At 38.5% G+C, this 20,955-nt stretch overlaps 4 protein-coding genes across 4 annotated transcripts in view; 1 reads left to right on the forward strand and 3 right to left on the reverse strand.

The window, feature by feature from the left end:
- The first annotated feature begins 1,403 nt into the window (after positions 1-1,403).
- Positions 1,404-4,689, forward strand: LOC121889775 (coxsackievirus and adenovirus receptor homolog). The gene is made up of 3 exons (XM_042402010.1): positions 1,404-1,486; positions 3,632-3,961; positions 4,039-4,689. Exons 1-3 carry the CDS (start codon positions 1,420-1,422, stop codon positions 4,176-4,178), a joined length of 537 nt encoding a protein of 178 aa, XP_042257944.1. The 5' UTR covers positions 1,404-1,419; the 3' UTR covers positions 4,179-4,689.
- Positions 4,690-13,337: 8,648 nt separating this feature from the next.
- Positions 13,338-14,002, reverse strand: LOC121889793 (Fc receptor-like protein 5). The gene is made up of 3 exons (XM_042402036.1): positions 13,820-14,002; positions 13,504-13,741; positions 13,338-13,428 (listed from the first exon to the last, which is right to left on the reverse strand). Exons 1-3 carry the CDS (start codon positions 13,908-13,910, stop codon positions 13,425-13,427), a joined length of 333 nt encoding a protein of 110 aa, XP_042257970.1. The 5' UTR covers positions 13,911-14,002; the 3' UTR covers positions 13,338-13,424.
- A 1,205-nt stretch (positions 14,003-15,207) lies between these two features.
- LOC121889738 (Fc receptor-like protein 5) lies at positions 15,208-16,779 on the reverse strand. Its single transcript, XM_042401935.1, has 4 exons — positions 16,519-16,779; positions 16,204-16,440; positions 15,967-16,128; positions 15,208-15,731 (listed from the first exon to the last, which is right to left on the reverse strand). Exons 1-4 carry the CDS (start codon positions 16,748-16,750, stop codon positions 15,619-15,621), a joined length of 744 nt encoding a protein of 247 aa, XP_042257869.1. The 5' UTR covers positions 16,751-16,779; the 3' UTR covers positions 15,208-15,618.
- A 3,057-nt stretch (positions 16,780-19,836) lies between these two features.
- The window catches only part of LOC121889796 (serrate RNA effector molecule homolog), a 14,699-nt gene continuing 13,580 nt past the window's right edge, over positions 19,837-20,955 (reverse strand). Inside the window, exons 20-21 of the mRNA XM_042402040.1 lie at positions 20,390-20,507; positions 19,837-20,254 (exon numbers count right to left, since the gene is read on the reverse strand). Of these exons, the coding sequence (XP_042257974.1) occupies positions 20,179-20,254; positions 20,390-20,507 (194 nt within the window). The 3' untranslated portion in view covers positions 19,837-20,178. The remainder of the gene's footprint in view (positions 20,255-20,389; positions 20,508-20,955) is intronic.

A 20,955-nucleotide genomic window follows, 5' to 3' on the forward strand; every position in this document is an offset into this window, starting at 1 on the left:
TGCATGCTGCATGACAGGAGTGCTGCAGGGTGAGGACCAATGATGTTACAGGTGGAGGAGAAGTGATGGATGGGTGCTGGTAGGTGGAGGTCTGCTTTCTCTCTCTGTCTCTCTCTCTCTCTCTCTCTCTGTCTCTCTCTCTCTCTCTTTGTACTCCTTTCTCTTAGCAATTGGAGCACAGCAAACCATAGTGGAGTTTATAGGCAAGGACAACATGGAGGAAAGGGCACAAACATGACATGCTATTCATGTTTATAAGATATTTATTTCATGAATTCATTGCAGTAAATAATTACAAAGAAATATGAGTATACATACATACATGTGTCCTGTCCGGATGTGATGTGTTTTAATGTAACCTTTTTAATAGCAGATTTCTGCACATGCAAGCCAAAGAGAAATTTCTGCCTTTTGCATGCAAAAAGTAGATAATGAAGTAGTTTTGAATTTGAATATATATTATGGATCAATGTATATATTAATAAGTACAGAGGTACAGAAGAACTGTAAACAAAAAGATTAATTTAATTCCACCTATTTGCAATGGATTTCCTAAGACAACACACTTAACATCATCGTGCTGCTGCTGTTGAGTTTCATTTATACTCCCGAGCGGACACGGACAGCTGCGGACACCACGGACGGGTAGTTGATGTGTTTATACTACCTTCTGGGGTCCGCTCGGAGAACGCGCTCCACACATGCGCAGTAGATCGCCGTCTACAGCAGAAGCATTAGTCCATTGCCTCATGTTGCTGTCAGTTGATCAATCACTGATAGTCACCTGTTGGTCTCCTTCTGTCATATATGAAAGTCAGAAAGATTACAAGATTCCTTCCTTCTAAATATATCAAGAACCATCAGGATGTGATTGCCCTTGACTATAATTTTAAGAACATAATAAAAAGAATTCAAAGCAATAAAAAAGAACAACACACTCTTAACCAAGGTAACGTTAGTCTACAATATGTCAACTAGGTAAGTAACTGAAGTTCACACTAATAATACAATATTAGCGAATTTTACTTTTCTTTTTAAACAAACATATTGATGTAACTACATACACATGTCGGTGTGCTACACACACACACACACACACACACACACACACACACACATATATACGTATATGTGTGTGTATATATTCCCGCCAAGAACTTCCTGAAACTATCTAAAGTCTACTTGCATTATGTGATCATGACGCATTTTTTTGAACTAACGTTGACGGAAAACGAAAGTAGTCTGTCAAGCTGTAACTGTAACTACAAGTAGCAACGTGACGAAATAATCAGAAATCAAGGTCCACTTACCAATATTTCACTGACAAATAGTCTTCAAGCGTAACTGGTCTGGACTTCACCAACGGATGGAGTTTGTTCAAGAAAATAAAATTCTATAGAAGAAGAAAAGAAGAGAAAGATGATGTCTGCGTCAAACGTCTCTTTGTGTCTCCTCGCATGTTTCCTGTCCTTTACTGTCTCTACAGGTAAGTTGTGTGATTCACCACTAACTGAAAACTCTGTAACTGGTTCAGTTACTGTTACAGGTTCAGGTTGTGAGAAGCTGCAGGTTAAAGTTACTGTGGTGGAAAAAAATTTTTTTATTCTTTTATTCTACTATTTGGCAGGTTTCAGACTCATTCAGAGGCTAATGGCGGCGCAGACACGCTGTCTCATTTCCTCATTGTTATCAAAGTGAATATAGTGCGGAGGTTTATGTCGGGAGATAAAGATCATAACAATTTTAGATTTAATATTATTCACATATTTCCTCGCAGACAATCATTAGGCTGCTGCTGTCTTCAGGTTATTGTTGCTCTTCTTTTGGTTTGATGGTGTTTGGCATCGTCACTGAAGTGAGGACCAGTTATCGTCCCTTAAATAACCTTATTGATTATTTATAACAGATCAGTTTGTTTTTGAGTTGTGTTCAGCCCAATATCACAAATCACAGATCAGCCTCAGAGGGTTTTACAGTCAGTACCGTAATACAGCATGTGATCCTCCGCCCCTAATGAGGAAAACTCTCATTAGGGGCGGAGAGTGCTCGAGCCCCCAAATTGCCCTTTTATCAAAGCATATTTATTTTCATTTTTATTTATTTATTTGTTCAATTATTTTTTGTGAAGGCATGTGTGGCACTTCCTGAAGAACATTTAACAGTTAATAATAATTTACGTATGAATAAAATGACCGTCATGACCGCTGTCGTCAGTCACATGATGACCTTTCACCTGAGGTCATCCGTAACGTGCACTAACAGTCATATTTATTCATAAAATGAAAATGACTGAATCACGAATCAATAAATAATAAACACTCTTGTGACTTTCTTTTCTTCATGAGCCAAAAGTCTTGTTCCATGTGCCCCTTTTTAACTTAGAGCACCTGCCCCTCTAAACCTGAAGGTCTCTGCCAACAATCAGTTATATACCACTGCTGTTTAAATCATTCGCTCATAGTAATCAATAGTCCGCTTACAGTGTTCATTTTGGGTCTTTTCATACATGAAAACATGTGGAAAAAAACATTATAAATTGTATCTATGGTAGCACCTCCGCAGGGTTGTGCAGTTCTGGGTGTGTTTATTTGTAACCACCATGAAACAATCAGAAAATAATGTTTTCTTCCTCACTCACCGGCTTTCTAGCTACCACCGCTCTCCTCATTCACTTTCTAGCTCGCTCGACCACTGCTTCTCTCTCTTCTTTTTTAAAAGGAGCCAGGAAGCCGTCAGCAAAGCATAACTTTACTTTTAACGTTATCAAAAGAGGAGAAATATCCTCCCCTCTTCCTAGTAATGCTGTTGTCTTCCCTCATGGCAGGTTGTACAGTGTTACAGGTTGTGTTTCTCCAAAAGATGATTCTGGTTCAACTTTCTGTACAAACTGTAGTTTCCACATTAAAGCCGATTCACTGTATAAGACATGTAATCATTATCTCCATCATATCATTGATAGATATCAGTTATTGATTAGTTTTAGATGGTACTTGTGTCTCAGATTCTTGGAGCAGCTTTTCCTCCTTTAAGCCACTTTGTTAAACTCGACTGTTTTAGAGAGCAGCAGATATTTGGAAACCTCTCCCTGTGCTGCATCCAGCATTTTAAAATCAAACTGAAAATATGGTTCAAATCTACTCAGATATGAACTCATTAATTATTTTTATAGTTTTTATATCTTATATCATTTATAATGATTTATAATCTAATTGTGTTGTTTGTTTAGAACTGTCAGGACAAAGAGTTGTGACACATTTTCTCTTTTTTTCCTTTTATTGCATCGACAGAAACATGACAGACTTTCATAGGAAGGAACAACATGTATTATGTTACATTAAACATGTAATAATTAATCATGTAATAAATGATGTTCTCCCCAAACGCTATATTTCACCAAATTCATTGAAACCAACTGAAATCATCTCAATTATTAATATGACATCATTATTATATGAAAGTTATCCTATTAAGTTCTTCTTTAAAGAAATTAAAAAATCTTAATTTTGAAATCTGTCAATTTGTAACATTTAATGTAAACTGATCAAAATAAAAATATTTCTTAAAGAGTTGTGTCATTAACTTTTGTTTCCTGCTTTTCTGTGAATTTTCTGTTTTTGTTGGAATCTTTCAGAGATAACAGTAAAGCCTGGAGATGATGTCACTCTTCAGTGTCAGAGTCCCAGAGGTGCAGCCATCACACTGTTAGAGTGGAGCAGACCTGACCTGGAGACAGATGGTTACGTCTTCTTCTTCAGAGACAGCCGATCATATGAACACTACCAGCATCCATCTTTTCGTGGTCGAGTGCAGCTGAGAGATCCAGAGATGAAGGACGGAGACGTTTCTGTGATTCTGAAGAACGTCAACATCAACGACGCTGGAACATACGAGTGTCGTGTCCTAGCTGGCAGCACAGGACGTGAGCTCATCAACACCATCAACCTGAAGGTTGAAGACTCAGGTAAGTTTGTAGAGTTTGTAGAGGTGAAACATCATCTACCTGACAGCTGATACCTCACACCTGTTTCTGCTCTGCAGGTGACACAGCTGGAGACATCTCAGCTGGAGGACACAAGGATGAAGGGGAAAAGAATGGAGGACACAACGATGAAAACATGCAAAGATGTTTTAGAGTCATAGTTGGTCTGTCAGTAACATTTCTGTTGTTAGTTTTGTGATCTTTATAATCTGTAAAACAAGAAGTCTTGATTCTCTGTCCAGCACAGGACGACTGTCATTTTGCTCTCTGTTCCCTTTGAATACACATCTATTGAATTACTTCTTGTTTTAAAGGAGGCCCATATTTCCATGTATACAGTCAACAACATACATGATGACAGCTACAGTTTATCAGTTAAATTAGGTGTTAAATCGAGACTTGCACACAGCGATTGAATAGATAAGTGATAATAAATTATTTTTGAATGTGTCTCTGACAAATTGGCTTGTGTTTGGAACATGTTTTTCTGCAAAACCAACTCTTGTAGTTCTCCTTCTATCAAGCTTTTCTTGGTGAACTGTAATGATTTTTACATATTTTCAGCAGAGTTTGAATAAACTGTTTGTAAAGTATATATGTGCTTTTATAAGTTAAGTATTATGTCAAGTGTTTTGCCGCATACAAAATCACAATACATGTGAATACACATTTATACATACATTGATTCCTTTATTATTCTACTTATATTAATCATCACATCCTTTATTATATTAACTATCACATTTTTATTATCCTACTTGTATTAGTTTTTTTAGTGTGACCTTTTTTATTTTTCCTTTAATGTTTGAATTTAATCATGTAATACCTGTATCATTTTACATATAACCATTTTCTCTTGATTTTTATTCTTTGTTGAGATTGTAATTCTTGGAAAATACCCATCATTACCACCAGAAGTTGTGTAACTAAGTGTTATTACCATGTTGCATATTAGACATGGGTTGTGTTGGTTTGGAAATTAAAGGGTCCACCATCTTTGTTACAGTCTTGTTGTTCTTAGGAGGAGAAAGGAACAAAAAACAACCTTAGGGTAGGGAGCTTGTGTAAAAGGACCCCTCCCCGGGCTGACCCAGGTGGTTGCGTCCGGTGAATCCTTATAGCTGTTAGGATTCAAGTAGGTTTAGGGGAGCAACATCCCTTCGGAGTTCCCGAGTCAGAGAGACCAGGGCAGGTTTGTGGGGTCGCAGGAGCCCATGTTAAGGCCAAGTGGCTGGAATCATATAAGAGGGCCCTCCTCCACCCCTCTCCCCTTCCCGCATTTGCATGTCCTCAGTGTTCTTAAGCTGTCTCAAGTCAGGGACGAGATCAGAGGGTGAGGGCGACCACGTAGGGGCCCATGGTTGTGACCAGACATAGGACAGAGAAACCAGCCGCATTATTTCCCTGAGGGCTAAGGGCCCGCCAGCATAGTCCACTGATCCATAAGCCCTACAGGCGGCAGATTAATGAATGTGCCATCACCGCCGGGAAGTCACAGTTTGATGCTTGTGAGGGTGGCTCGGTTTTAAAAAGAAGAAAGTCCTTCCTCCTGCCTTGTAAACAACCTCTTTACGCGGAGTCCAGCACGCAGCACACGCGATGCAGCGGCGTGCGCCGAGGGGCGCTCTCGGACTCATGTGACAAATGAATCTAAAAGTTGTTAACCAGGATCTGTTTCTTTTGTTCATCCTGATGTCTGATCATAGCTGGAATCAAAGCAGTTCAACCAGTCACAGAGAAACTACACCTGAGATTGGTACCATGGCAACCATCCAGGTGAAACAGTCCGATGAAGCCATTCATTATCTCACAGTCCAAACAGTCTTTCTTTATATCCAGTGATAAAGAGGATCATAAACGAGTGTAATTCTGAAACTTTGATAACTGAGAAGTGAAAATGAAATCTTCATGGCCTCAGAAAGCCGGAGCCTGTCCCCGCAAATAGAGACAATGAAACTGTTTTGTATTTCCATGTGGTTTGAAGTTGCTGTCAGCAATATTTACCTCTTCAGCACCTTCCCCCATCTGTCTGTCTGAATCAGGAAGTGTTTCAGTACTTCTTCTTTAAATTAAACCAACTCTGACACATAACAACCTGCAGTTCATTTTTCCTTTGTCTTTTTATTTCTGAAGGCACTGATTTTGATGATGTTTTATATGAAAATAAAATGAACAAGTTCAGATGAACCTCTGACTGTGTTTCTGTCAGACTAAACTGAACTCAACACTTTTTTTGAATATTCATGACTGTGAACAGTGTTCAGCTTCTGCTTTGTGGTTTTTGATCAAATGACTCATGAGACAAAAGTTCAGAGTGTCACATTGCTCCTGCAGCATGAGAGTCATCACTTCAAAATGAAACGTCCCACTGTGATTAATTTACATACATAAGTTCACATGATGATGTTTAGTCTGTTAAATTCAATTCAATTTCAATTCAATTTTATTTATATCGGGCCAAATCACAACAAAATTTATCTCAGGGCCCTTTTCACATAGAGCAGGTCTAGACGATACTCTTAGATTTAGAAAGACCCAACATTCCTCCATGAGCAGCACTTGGTGACAGCAGCAAGGAAAAACTCTCCTTTAATAGGAAGAAACCTCAAGCAGAATCAGACTCTAGGTGGATGCCATCTGCCTTAATAAATACAATACAATACAATGATAAATATAGAGATATGACTAGTAATAATAGTAAGTAAATAAGTGATTAAAACTTTATTTATATAGCACCTTTTTTAACACAGGTTACAAAGTGCTTTACAGTGACGTTGGGACACAAAGAAAATAGGACACAAAAACCATGAAAGACACATTCAAGAGCACATACAGACATCTCACACATACGAACACAGCAAGCATACAATCATCACCCAGAGCACACACTTGAATTTATGAAATGTTATGAGAAAGCCATTCTAAAAAAGTAGGTTTTTAGGTGTTTTTTGAAACAGTCAACAGATTCAGCTGATCTGATGGAAGTGGGGAGATTGTTTCAAAGTCTGGGTGCCAGGGCAGCAAAAGCACAGTCGCCTTTGGTTTTTAGTTTGGCACGTGGTACAGCCAACAGGTTTTGGTTGGAAGACCTAAGTGACCACATGGTGGTATACGGGCTTAGTAGCTGGGATATATATGCAGGAGCTAAACCATGTAAGGCCTTATAAGTGATTAAGAGAATCTTGAAATCAATCCTGAGCTTCACTGCACTTCACTCAATGCAGTGAGGCTAAAACAGGAGTGATGTGGGATTTGCAGCCAGTCCTAGTTAATTGCCTAGCTGCTGCATTTTGTTGAAGATGTGACAGGTCAGCTGGGCTAAGGCAAGTGAAAAGGGAGTTCAGTAATTGAGACAGGAAAAAATGAAGGCATGAATGATATGCTCTTGGTCAAAGGCTGACAGTAATGGTCTGATTTTTGCAATGTTCCTAAGTTGAAAAAAGCAGGATTGAACCATTTTATTGACATGGTGTTCAAATCAAATTTCAATTTAGGGTCAAATATAACGCCAAGATTCCTGGCATTAGTTTTGACATAGGGGGCAAGTGGGCCAATATGCTGAAAGATGCCTTTAGCAGTAGTTTCGGGGCCAAAAATGAGAAGCTCAGTTTTGTCAGAATTAAACTGAAGACAATTGACAGACATCCAGTCCTTTATCGCAGCTAAACAGCTGTGGAGAGTGTTTAGGTTGCTAAAATCATCAGGTTTTACAGAAAAATAAAGCTGAGTGTCATCTGCATAGCAATGATAGGATATACAACCAAAGCGACTGATTATCTGGCCCAAGGGAAGTATATACAAAGAGAAAAGAATTGGACCAAGGATTGACCCCTGGGGAACCCCATATAGCAGCGGAGTGGATGAGGACACATAGTTACCCATAGAGACAGAAAAACTTCTATTTGACAAATATGACATAAACCATTCTAGAGCTTTCCCTGAGATACCAACACATGTATTTAGTCGATTAATGAGCATGGAGTAATCAGTGGTGTCAAAGGCAGTGCTCAAGTCAAGTAAGACCAAGATGTTCCCCCATATCAGCCTGCATGAGGATGTCATTCATGACTTTTAACAGAGCAGTTTCAATACTATGGTTGAAATTTATCAAAGATAATATTTCTTTCCACAACTTGGAGAAGCTGCTCAGCAACAAGTTTTTCCAATATTTTGGAAATTAAAGGTAATTTTGAGATGGGTCTGAAATTGTTTAAAACAGCTGGATCAAGGCCAGGTTTTTTTTAGAAGTGGCTGGACACTGGCTGATCAGGGACATAACCAGAGGTGAGGGACATGTTTATAATAGTGAGTACAGCAGGGCCAATGACAGGAAAGACCTCCAAAAAGAATTTGGGGGGTAAGATATATAGATTGCAGGAGGACAGGAGCAGATGAGAAATTGTCTCTATAAGGTTTTGCATGGTAATTGGGGCAAAATGGGTTAGTAAATTTGAAACACTACTAGGTGGATCAAAAGTGGTGGATGGCAGCACAATGTTGGATGCTATTGATGAAAACGAAAAATGACAAATTCAATTCACAGTCCTCAGTTGAGGTGGCAGAGATAGTAACAAGAGCAGGTTGTGCAAGCTGATTAATTGTGCTAAACAGAGCTCGGGGATTGTGTTTATTAGCGGTAATTAAGTCTGAGAGATAAGCTGATCTTGCATCCTTGGTTTTTTGATTGAGTAAGTTTAAAAATTCTTTCATATATTGAAAGTGAACATTGAGTTTTGTCTTTTTCCATCTGCGCTCAGCCCTCCTGCATTCCTGCTTACAGCTACCGATAGCATCATTTATCCATGGTGATGATTTGGTAGCTGCTACTGACCTGGTTGTGAAAGGTGCGATGGCAATTAGAGACAAAATTCAACAGTCTCTGCCCTCAACAGGCACTGCTTTATCCCAGTTAAGAGTTTAGGTGTAATAGTAATAGTTGCCCAGCAGTTGTTGCCACTGCTTGTATCAAATGCTTCAAAATTGAACTGTTGTTAATGCATTTGCTTCATATTGATTCAGTACTTCAGAAAGCTCTGTATGTTCAAAGTTTAAGATGCAGTTCAGTCTCTTAGATTTTATGGACACAGTCATATTTTTAAAATTCATGAGTTTTTCCTGATGAAATTGATCGATTTATGGAGTGCATCTCTTTGACCAGTAGAAAGTTAATTCCTTGTGGCTAAACAACATAAAGCTACTTATAAAGGTAGTTCCACTGCTGTGTATAGTAAAATGGTATACTGGCACATCTCTAGTTGCAACTGGTTGAGTTTGAGACATTTTTAGCTTTATTTTTAACTACTTCATAGACTGTTGGTAATTTATCTATAATGCTAGTATGCTAGCTAAATGCTAAACTGCATAAATTGATCATGTTCTGTGTGTTTAATATTTACCTGTGAAGTAACCAGTTAGCCAATAGCTGTCAGATCAGCCCGATATATATACATATCAATGTGTCACTTTTTACGCACTGGGTACCCCTTTAGTGTCATTTTTTAATGTGCAGGGTAGTCCGATAGACTTCTGTTGAGCTCCCACAACATCTGAAATAGACGCTATGAGACCGATGACGTCTATATAAGGTGACAAATTTCAGCCTAAATAAAACGTTGGCATTGTACGTTTCTGCAAACCACAGATATGTGAATATGTACATTTCAACATCTGTAATACGGAGCATTATAAAAAAGAATAAAGTTTCTTTTTTGAATGAAGTCTCCAAGAGGATTATCCATTATTGCCATTATTTATACATTCTCCAATATTGATCATCCTAATTTGCTAATAGTCAAACAGCTTATTCATTACACTTATATACATGTGTTCTTTGATATTTATGATGACAGATGTTTAAACACATTTCAAGATAATCTAACTGACTTAAACCATTCTATTTTCTCTTTATTTACAATTTCAATCAGCTTCATGTATAGAAGCTTACAGTGTTCCCTAAACAGGTGAACAGGTGTGTCTATTTCCAAGTGTGAACAATCTACAACAAATCTAAGTGAGGCTGGTTAGCTTTTAATAGCTTGTTTATCTGTGTTACCTTTTTTCTATTTTTTATTTATCTACCGCCTTATTAATGACTGACTAACTGAATAAGAAATTGGAGCATTAAAATTCAAAGGTCAGGTCGTAAAAAGTTGATAAATTAGCTTTAACTACACTTAGACTCACTGTAGAGTGCTGTCACTGCAGTTTGCCACTCAGTTCCTGCAAAATCATTTTTTAAATTACACATTTGTATGGCATAATAATTGTTATGTGATAAAACAGCTGTCAAACTGTCTGGTCTTAAAGGGGCCATGTTATGTTTTCTTTTGTGGTTTTCTGTTATTTATATCTTGTGCTGATGTCGGATGATCTTTAGACGCACGTCACTACTGGTATCAGAGTTTATCTAAACAGTGAGTCAAAACAGAGACACCAGTCAGTGAAACCAGTTCAGTTTCATGTTTCTGGAGCTCATGTCAAATTCAACGCATTTTAATTTCCACCACAGAGCCATTACGCAAGTACTCAAGTACTGTACTTAAGTACAGTTTTGAGGTACTTGTACTTTACTTGAGTATTTCCATGTGATGCTACTTTCTACATTTCAGAGGGAAATATTGTACTTTTTACTCCACTACATTTATTTGGCAGCTTTAGTTACTTTTCAGATGAAGATTTGACACAATGGATAATATAACAAGCTTTTAAAATACAACACATTGTTAAAGATGAAACCAGTGGTTTCCAACCTTTTTGTCTTTTGACGTCTTACAAAAAGCAGTGTGTAGTCGGGGTCACATTTCACATGTCTATGAGTTGTTAACAGCTCCACCAAATAGTGATTTTTCTCCTCTGACATGGCTTCATTTCAATAAATGTTCAAATTCTGCTGTAGACTTTAAATCTGGATATATCTGGTCTAACAGGCCTAATATGTTCACTGGTTTTATCTTTCATTAGTTTACCTCAGATATCATTTAAATGTAAATGTTTGGCAGCAGAGAACTGCCACCCTCAAAATAAATACATAAATTGTTCTCATTATAACGTTGTAATGTGGTACAGGTGTTGTTTGTCATGGTGGCAGCTTTACGCTTCTGTAATAATAATAATACAATCACAACTGCAGCTCTCAGCAGATATGATCCAAGTTTATGTAACAATTGATCTACTCACCATCCAGAGAGCTGCTCCAGAGCATGCAGAACTTCATTTACCTGCAGTGAAAAAGCTGGATCTGCTGGGTCCATATTGACCAGTTATCCAAATAATATCCAACAACTAAATTAAGGCAGAACCTCCACAGATGGTTGTCACATGATATTAACAATGAATCTGTTCTTCTTGATGGGATTGATAAGACTATTATCGTTATATATCTGACACTGTCAAGATAAACATTAAACATCATATCCATTATCAAAGATTTTGAGAAATATGTTCCATTCTTAAAAAATGTTATCAGACAGAAACCATTCAGAATGGTTTCTGAAACCATTCAGTCTCTGTCTCTTTTATGTTCAGTTAACCTACCCGCTTCTAGATAATTTGATTTAATTGCTTTGTTCATAAGTTTTTTTGGCTGAGCCGACTCTACTCTTACTAGATTGTGCCATTTACAGTATTAAATGGCAAACAGGATTGTAGGGATGCTAATAAGTAACTGTGCCAAAATCTAAGTGATCTGGTTGGAACAAATCTTTGATCAGATTGCTGAGATAACAGGGGCAAGGCTATGGAGACACTTCAAGATTAAAAGAAGCACCTTAAAATCAACTGTAGAAGGATTTAAGAACTGGAGTGATGTGTCTCTCCTCTTGGTTCAGGTTCAGATTCTTGCAGCAGTGTGTCATTGTGAATGTGAACAGTGTTCCTGAGTAAAGGCCTTTACACACCAACAGCAACGCAAATAAATGGCATGAAATTGCGAATCATTCAGAGACAAATTTTGAGGCACCTGACTATTCACATCAGGTTTTTGCAAATTAATCAAGGTTCTCAACAAAAATTGCGCCCCAGAAAAATAAACAGATGACGGCCTGGTTTACTGCTCACCTTCAGGTTGTTAACTGCTCCAACATTGTTGTTCATCGCCCGAAAAAGAACACATCTGGTGTGGAGACCTTAAGGCTGTATTCAGACCACATCTAGCAATATCACCTACAGTGCAGGGGGCTGCGGTGGTGGGGGCGTGTTGTTTAAGATACCGGTGAGACAATGAAATACCATCCAAGAAGTCGACCTGGAGTAACAGATTGACGCATTTAAGGACACATCAAAAGCCAAAACACCACGCAGCAGTTTGTAACACTCACAGACAGGATTTTACAACTCTGGAAAGTTTCACACTGGCAAATGTTTCATCTGTCAAACAGTCGAATATGTGTTCACATTACAAAGTAATCCTCCAGGAATGTGCGCTTGCATGTATGTGATTGGCCATCACAGTGTGACGTCTGGTTGTGTTCCAGCAAAAGTTCAATCCATGTCAACTTTTTTCTAGAAGACAACACTGTTTTGTTCTGTTTTTTTGCTTTAGTTTTTACGGCTCTTATTTGCTTCCATAAGTTGGGCTTCAGTAACATCACAAAGTCTTATTTTTATCTTCATGTTATTTGAGTCACACTAACAAACTCACCTCTGCTCAGTTACACAAAACATCAACTATTTACAAAACATCAACACTGGATCACTCAATAATGAAGTTTAACTTTAATAAACAGTTCACAACAAACTATAAACAGTAATATGTGAAAACGGTTCATCATCATTTTTTCATCATCAAAGTTCAGTGTTTCAAAAAGGCTTTACTGAGGAAATGGCGACACCTGCTGTCCAAACCAAGATATAACAGCTCAACACCAGAACTCATGATGAAACAGAGTCAGAGGAGATGTGAACTTGTTGTTCTCATCTTTTCTTTAATAAAGGTTATATCATTAAAAACTGGTTGATTATTGCTGACAGAGCTTTGACTGACTGTCCTCATTAAATCTGAATGTGAGAACAGAAAATCAATTACAACAAAACACGTGATGGTCCAAAACTCACATATATGTATTCTGAACGACATCTGACACATCAGACAAAGCTGAGGAGCACATTCAATCCTGAAAGCTACACCTGTAATGTAATATAATATAATACAATACAACATAATGTGATAAAGTCATATAATATAAAATGATATAATATAAATATGATGCTCTGTGGTGAGAGAGGGGATGACATCATCATAGTCATCATCCAATCCCTGCTCAGCGGTCAATCATCCACACCAGAGTGAACTTAATTGATTGATTGATTCTGAGTGTTACCTGTGGGCCTGTGTCAATATAAGGACACCATGATGAGAGTGGAGATGAAGCACAGACAGAACACCACTAGGTGGCAGTCCAGTCTGAACACAAGCTGGAAGGATGATGAGACAGGGGGCGGGGCTTCTTTACCTGCAGAGAGAATCTCACCTGGTCAGGTCAACATGTGGATGAAATAAGTGGTGAAATCAAAGGTAACTTCCTCACCTGTGACAGTGATCCAGCTGGGTGGAGACTCTCCATGACTTTCTGTTACACTTGTAGAGGCCTTCATCAGACTTGGAAACATGGTGGATGGTCATGTGACCTGCAGGCTCAGTCCTGATGAGGGAGCCATCTTTATAGAAATCAGCTGGGAGGTTGGAGGTCTTTGTTTTACAGTGCAGAGTGACATCATCTCCCTCCATCACAGGGAGGACAGGACTCTGCAGGATCACTGATCCATCTGAACACAGAGACAAACTACAGCATTTCATCATTTACACTCAGCTTCATCAATACTAACTCCACAGTCTGATCTTACCAGTGACAGTGATGTTGATGCTGTTACTGGTTGCTCCCTCTCTGGACTCATACCAGTAAACTCCACTGTCCAGCGGGACAATGTAGCTCATGTTACAGGAGGAACCAGCTGATCTTCCCCATTTAACTCCACACTCAGAAATAGGGAGGGAGTGTGGTAGTGAAAAGACACACTGATGACATGCTCAAAGAAACTAAAAAAATTCTTGAAGGTCCTGAAACTCCATTCCTACTCTACCTAAACATTTACAGCCGCTGGTCCCTGAACTCACAGCCAGATTCTGAGAGAATAAAGCTGTTAAGGGCATCCAGCTGGTCGATCAACGATCAGTGTCAATGCAGGAAGTAGTGTCTCCTTTATGTAGCGACGTGGAAATTATTTACTAAGACGTTTCTTAAGTTTTAATAATGCAACCTGATTTAGTAAATCACTACATTCCTCTCCAGACTCTAAAACTGTCCTCAACTCTAACTTTTCTATCAGGTTTTCATTAAAAGGTCGAGCGTGACAGTTAGAAGAAGTTTACTAACCTTGGTGTGTTGTGCAGCACAGCATTGAACTCAGAACTAAAGAGAAATGACACTCAGGTTAGTTTGAACAAGAAGAATTAATGAAATTCATTTTGAGGATTGTGCAGCCTTGGCAGAGGTATTCAAATATGTAAATAAGTCAGTAAAATTTTTATGTGTCTTTAGCACAGACTCATAAAACTGTGAAAAATAGCTTTCCATACAACAAAAACAATATGCATATATTTAAATGTGACAAAGTCAGACACAAAAAGGGGAAACACCAACTGTGTGGCCAAAGCAGATGTAATCCAAAACACATTATTCCATTACATTATTGTAACCCAGACGTGGACATAAGGTACTCACAGAGCAGTAGAGACAGTAGAGATGCTTCTTCCACCCTGCTTCTTGGTAAAATGAGATCAGTTCATGTTCACATCACATAAAACCTCATCCCTCCTCCGTCTGTGGCTGTCAGTGTTGTGGTTTCCTCTCCACAGACTATTAACAGAAAAGTGTTTATGTGCAACAACGAAATGAAACTATAAAACCACAGAGGGGGGAGAAAACCCAAGAGTAGATGCAACTTATTCATTCTGACTACAGACGAGTGGTTATTATATTAAAATGGTTTTAATAATCAGATCTCAGAATGAAATGCTTAGACACTTCCGGGTCACTTAACTAAGTTAGGAATGTTCCTTAGCAAAAAAGACTATTCAACTGCAGTCCTAGTTTCTGAAGGACCAACAGTCAAAGTCTGTTTTCTTTTGACCCCAGACAAACTCAGTATTCATAAATATATATAAATATATATCAGAAATAATAATATTGTTAGAAAACAAGATATTATAGAAATGTGAAAGTGAGGTGATCACAAACTTTTTAATCCTGCAGAAATGGTTGTACACTGGTGTTACATCAATAATTGAACATAAAGTCATAAAATGAACAACAAAACAAACAGTAGAGATAGATACATTAATAGATGTGACATTTCTCTGCACATTGTTTCACCAGTTTTAAGAAAACAAGTTTATAACATCATGGCAGAAAATTATGACATGTTTTCTTTCAGATCTGCAGCTTGAAACAGACAGACAGCAGCAGAAATATAAAAATATTTCCTGTCTTCTCTGTAACTTCAACACATTTGATGTACAAGTCAAACTAGAACATGTGGAGTTCCACAGGGAAGCGTTTCGGATGCTCTGCTGTTTTTCATTCATGAAGGACTTGAAATCTGATTTTTATCTTCACGTCAGAACGACAACACATCTGTTCAGTTCAGAAGTGATGCTCTGTGGTGACAGAGGTGATGACGTCATCGTAGTCATTATCCAATCCCTGCTCAGTCTGAGTGGGCGCAGTCATAACCATGGAGACGGGCGGGTCATTTCCTGCAGTCAGAGCAGGTCAGAAAGAAAATGAGGATAATTTATCAGCTATTAGAGACAACTGTTAACCATCCACACCAGAATAAATTTGATTGATCGATTGACTGATTGACTGATTGATTGATTGATAGACTGATTTATTGATTGATTAACTGACTTATTGGTTGATTAATTAATTGAGTGATTGATTGATAGTTGCTGAGTGTCTGTAAGGTGAGTGAATGATTCAGAGTGTTACCTGTGGGCCTGTATCGATATAAAGACACCATGAGGAGAGTGGAGATGAAGTATGGACAGAACACCACTATGTGGCAGACCAGTCTGAACACAAGCTGGAGGGGAGCTGAGGCAGGGGGCGGGGCTCCCGATGTAGGGGTCAGGGCTGTGGTTGTAGGTTTACCTGCAGAGAGAATCACACCTGGTCAGGTGAACATGTGGATGAAATAAGTGGTGAAATCAAAGGTAACCTCCTCACCTGTGACAGTGATCCAGCTGGGTGGAGACTCTCCATGATTGCTGTTACACTTGTAGAGGCCTTCATCAGACTTGGAAACATGGTGGATGGTCATGTGACCTGCAGGCTCAGTCCTCATGAGGGAGCCATCTTTATAGAAATCAGCTGGGAGGTTGGAGGTCTTTGTTTTACAGTGCAGAGTGACATCATCTCCCTCCATCACAGGGAGGACAGGACTCTGCAGGATCACTGATCCACCTCAACACAGAGACAAACTACAGCATTTCATCATTTACACTCAGCTTCATTAATACTAACTCCAGAGTCTGATCTTACCAGTGACAGTGATGTTGATGCTGTTACTGGTTGCTCCCTCTCTGGACTCACACCAGTAAACTCCACTGTCTGGCGGGATGACGTAGCTGATGTTGCAGGAGGAACCAGCTGATCTTCCCCATTTAACTCCACACTCAGTTCTGGTTTGTTTGGTTGTGTTCCTCCTCAGCGTCCATCCAGCAGAGCTGTCGTCCTCCTCACAGCTCAGAGAGACAAACTGTCCTTTAAACATCTGAGAGCTGCTGGGACTCACAGTCAGAGAGGCTGCAGAAAATCATTGTATATTGAGGAAAACATAATGACCTGTTGAGTATCACACAGTAACACTTTAATGGTCAACAACAGTAATCCTAGTCGTACAGTTATAGTGTCAGTTTTCATCTATAAATGCGTCTCAGTGCTGCAGCCAGTTACCAGAAGGTGTTCATTTCACCACATTTACACTTAACCACTTCATGTGTCTTCAGTAAATCAGATAGTTGTTCAATATCAATGAATAAAGACAAAAATTCCTCAATTTGCTGGGACTCACAGTCAGAGAGGCTGTGAGGGCTGAAACGACAAACTTGTGATCTTTTTGCATAAAAAGAAGACTAATAAAAACCCTTCAGAGTACTATAAGTGAGTTACAGAGTAAGCTCTCATAACCCTGTCAGACTTCCAGCTCTGTCCTCAGCTCTAACTTTCCTCTCAGGATCTCTCAGACAGAATCAGTGGCTTTCAGACTGTGACAGAAGAAGTTTACTAACCTTGGTTTGTTGTGCAGCACAACAGTGAGCTCAGAACTACAGAGAAATGAAACTCAGGTTGGTTTGAGCTTTAATGACTGGTCTGCTGTGGGACGCAGCAGTGATCGTCTCTCAACATTTACACATCAATACACATCCAGCAGATTGGACTCACCCAGCAGCCTCTGGACAGATGTTCCCTCCATTCAGCAGCTGGATGAAATAAGAGCAGTAGTTTGACTGTTGTGATGAAATGATTCTCTGTAGAAACACTGATCAACCACAGCACAGAGACAGAGAGAGGATGTGTCACTTGGTTTACCAAACCACAACGAATGCAGGCACTTTCCATCTGACTAATTTGTAGAAAACAGACGGTATCACATGTGGACAGATCTTTATTTACTCTGCAGTTACTCCAGTACAGCTGAGCAGTCAGGCGGAGATATTAAAGCTTTATTGACAACTTTATTCAGAATATTCAGTTACAAAGATGGATGTTTCCGGCATCAAAGTAACAGAGCAAACTTAAAGCTTCATATATTTAATGTTCTGCTTCAGCTTCTGGTCTAGTTCTTATGTTCACTACTGTCACTGTACACTGTCTCTGATGTTTTCAGCTCATAAGTGATGCTCCATGGTAACCACCATGATGTCATCAAACTCCTCAGTCAATCTCTCTGCAGTCTGGGTGGGCCGGGGCATTGCCATGGAGACGGGTGGGTCATTTCCTGTTGTATGAGGAGTAAGTGATCAAATTTAGAAACATTTTCCAAAACACAACTGACAAAGGAAAAGATCTGTGGTAAATAACAATTAATCAACACCATATAACTGATAGATACTGTGCAACACATGATTGATTGATCAATTGATTGATCGATTGATTGAGAGAGAATATGTGTATATTTTATTGAGTCAAAAGGCCCATGCGTGCATGTGCATGTGTCTTCAAAGATGGTTATAGACTTAATATAGGAGCTGTGGTTAACCTTCCAAAATTTGAGAAAAAATACACAAATATCACGTCTACAGCATAATCACAGCCAAAATGATCAAAAAAATGAAACTTTAAAGGCCCTTTTAGGTCCCTTATGAGGCATAAGAGTTAAATATTAAACAAACATGCTGATGTTTAATATGTGAGCTAACAGGCACATTACAGACGAAAACAACCAATAAACGCTGAACTAAACTCACTAAATATCAATTATTTACTCTGAACGCACACAAACATCCAGAGCAGCGGTGGAAGAAATACTCAGAACCTTAACTGAAGCACCAATACATCAATGTACAAATACTCCATTACAAGTAAAAGTCCTGCAAGAAAATACTACTACAGTAAATATACATAAGTATTATGAGCTTGATGTAGTTAAAGTATTGCAGTAAAAGTACATAAGTATTATGAGCTTGATGTAGTTAAAGTATTGCAGTAAAAGTACATAAGTATTATGAGCTTGATGTAGTTAAAGTATTGCAGTAAAAGTACATAAGTATTATGAGCTTGATGTAGTTAAAGTATTGCAGTAAAAGTACATAAGTATTATGAGCTTGATGTAGTTAAAGTATTGCAGTAAAAGTACATAAGTATTATGAGCTTGATGTAGTTAAAGTATTGCAGTAAAAGTAGTGGTTTGGTCCCTCTGACTGATATATTATTATATATGACATCATTAGATTATTAATAGTGAAGCATCAGTGTTAGAGCAGCATGTTACTGTTGTAGCTGCTGGAGGTGGAGCTAGTTTACACTACTTTATATACAGTTAGCTAGTTTAGTCCAGTGGTTCCCAACCTAGGGGTCGGGCCCCTCCAAAGGGTCAGCAGATAAATCTGAGGGGTGGTGAGATGATTAATGGGAGAGGAAAGAAGAAAAAACAAAGTTCTGATACACAAATCTGTTTTCAGTTTTTTGGACTTTTTCTCTAATCTTTGATTTTTAACAGTTTTCCATCATAGTAAACTCAACATCTTTGTGTTTGTCGCTCTGATAAAACATCTCAATATGTTCATTTGGGCTTCAGGGAATAATGATCCACATTTAATTCACTGATCAATCAATACATTATTATTAAAGACAACAATAACAGTCGTACTATGATGCCCCTCAGATTAATAAAACTTAACAACTAATGAGCTTTTATAATTTAAACAGATTTGAAGGAACATTTAAAGGATGTTACAGATTTAATGTCATTTCTGCCTCGCAAATTAAGTTGTTAAATTTCACATACATGAATTAAAGCTTCAGAGATACATTGAAATTAACTACCAGTCAAAAATAAAGTCAAGCTTGAAAGTGTCGCCAAGCATCACATGAAGTCTCTGACTGTGTTCATCATTTTTCAGTGGATGGAAACAAACGTTCACCACATTTTCTTTTCATCATTTTCTGGAACTTCACTTAAAATTTGCAGCATATTTGGATGAAAATCTGGTTTCAGACTGTTTGTAAACAAAAATAAACAAACAAAAGACTTGATAAATATATTAGTTTTCTGTGATTTGATGGTAAGAAACAACCACACATTTCACACAACATGGGAGTGCACGGTTACCATAGCAACACACAACACAAAAAAAAGTCTTCCTATATTGATCTTTATTGGAAAGTGTAACGAATCAGATCATCATCATCATCATCATCATCAACTCTGACTGACAGTCACATTGGTCCTGCTGACACACACACACACACACACACACACACACACACACACACACACACACACACACACACACACACACACACACACACACACACACACACACACAGAGTCCTAAATCAAAAAAAGGAAAAACAATCACTAACAGATCATGGAGGGAAGGTGAAAGGAATTGTGGGAAATGTAGGAATAAAAAAGTTTTTTTAAAAAAGAAGAAAAAAAAAAAAAAAAAAACATCCTGTAGTTTCACTTCGTGGTGTTTAAAAGAAGTCGAGGTCGTCCGGAGCGTCGAGGTCTCTGTACTCGATGATCGACCGCGGGTCTCCTCGCACGCCCCTGCGCACACACACGCACACACACACACACACACACACAAACACACACACACACACACACACACACAGGTTACATGTAATCAATATCAGATAATCAATACTTTTTTTTTTTTATTCACTCCTTGTTCTTCTTTACCTGTTGTTTCGTTGTTTCCCAGGAAACCCTCCTCCTCCTCCTCCTAAATGACCTCTGAAGTTGTCATAGTTACCGCGTCCTGCCCCAAACTGGTTGGGAGGGTAGTGAGGACCGCCGCCTGCAACACACACACACACACACACACATATTAACATATTACAGACTGAGCATCAAATCCTGTATATGGAAGAACAGATGTTCCCTTTACTCTGTAAACATCTGTATTCTGTCCTTTTTTGACTCATTTTTTATAAACATATCTGACATTTTATTCACCAGAAGTTGTTTATATTTCTCTAAATTCATCTTTCCTTACAGCCAGATTCCTCTCAGTCCTCCAGCAGGCTGCTTCTGGACATATTTACATAAAAATCTGCATAATTAATGAGCAGCTACTCTGATTGGCTGGAGGCCTGAGAAACAGGAAGATACTTTAAAACACACATGAAGTCAGCGTGTGTTTTAGAGCTGTAATTTTATGTCTTTTCACACATAAATCTGATAATTAGGGAGAAGCTGTGTCATAATTAGCAACATAAATCTCAAGAAGAATCAATATCTTTTAT

Source organism: Thunnus maccoyii, chromosome 22 (assembly GCF_910596095.1).
Source record: "Thunnus maccoyii chromosome 22, fThuMac1.1, whole genome shotgun sequence".
Lineage (NCBI taxonomy): Eukaryota > Metazoa > Chordata > Actinopteri > Scombriformes > Scombridae > Thunnus > Thunnus maccoyii.

Coding starts and splice junctions, on each gene's coding strand:
- LOC121889775 (XM_042402010.1), top strand. CDS start 1,420: ATGATGTCTGCGTCAAACGTCTCTTTGTGTCTCCTCGCATGTTTCCTG. Junction 1,487..3,631: donor GTCCTTTACTGTCTCTACAG/GTAAGTTGTGTG, acceptor GGAATCTTTCAG/AGATAACAGTAAAGCCTGGA. Junction 3,962..4,038: donor CCTGAAGGTTGAAGACTCAG/GTAAGTTTGTAG, acceptor TCTGCTCTGCAG/GTGACACAGCTGGAGACATC.
- LOC121889738 (XM_042401935.1), bottom strand. CDS start 16,750: ATGTTTAAAGGACAGTTTGTCTCTCTGAGCTGTGAGGAGGACGACAGC. Junction 16,129..16,203: donor CAGCTGGATCACTGTCACAG/GTGAGGAGGTTA, acceptor TTCTCTCTGCAG/GTAAACCTACAACCACAGCC. Junction 15,732..15,966: donor ATATCGATACAGGCCCACAG/GTAACACTCTGA, acceptor CTCTGACTGCAG/GAAATGACCCGCCCGTCTCC.
- LOC121889793 (XM_042402036.1), bottom strand. CDS start 13,910: ATGAGCTACATTGTCCCGCTGGACAGTGGAGTTTACTGGTATGAGTCC. Junction 13,742..13,819: donor CATCAACATCACTGTCACTG/GTAAGATCAGAC, acceptor CTCTGTGTTCAG/ATGGATCAGTGATCCTGCAG.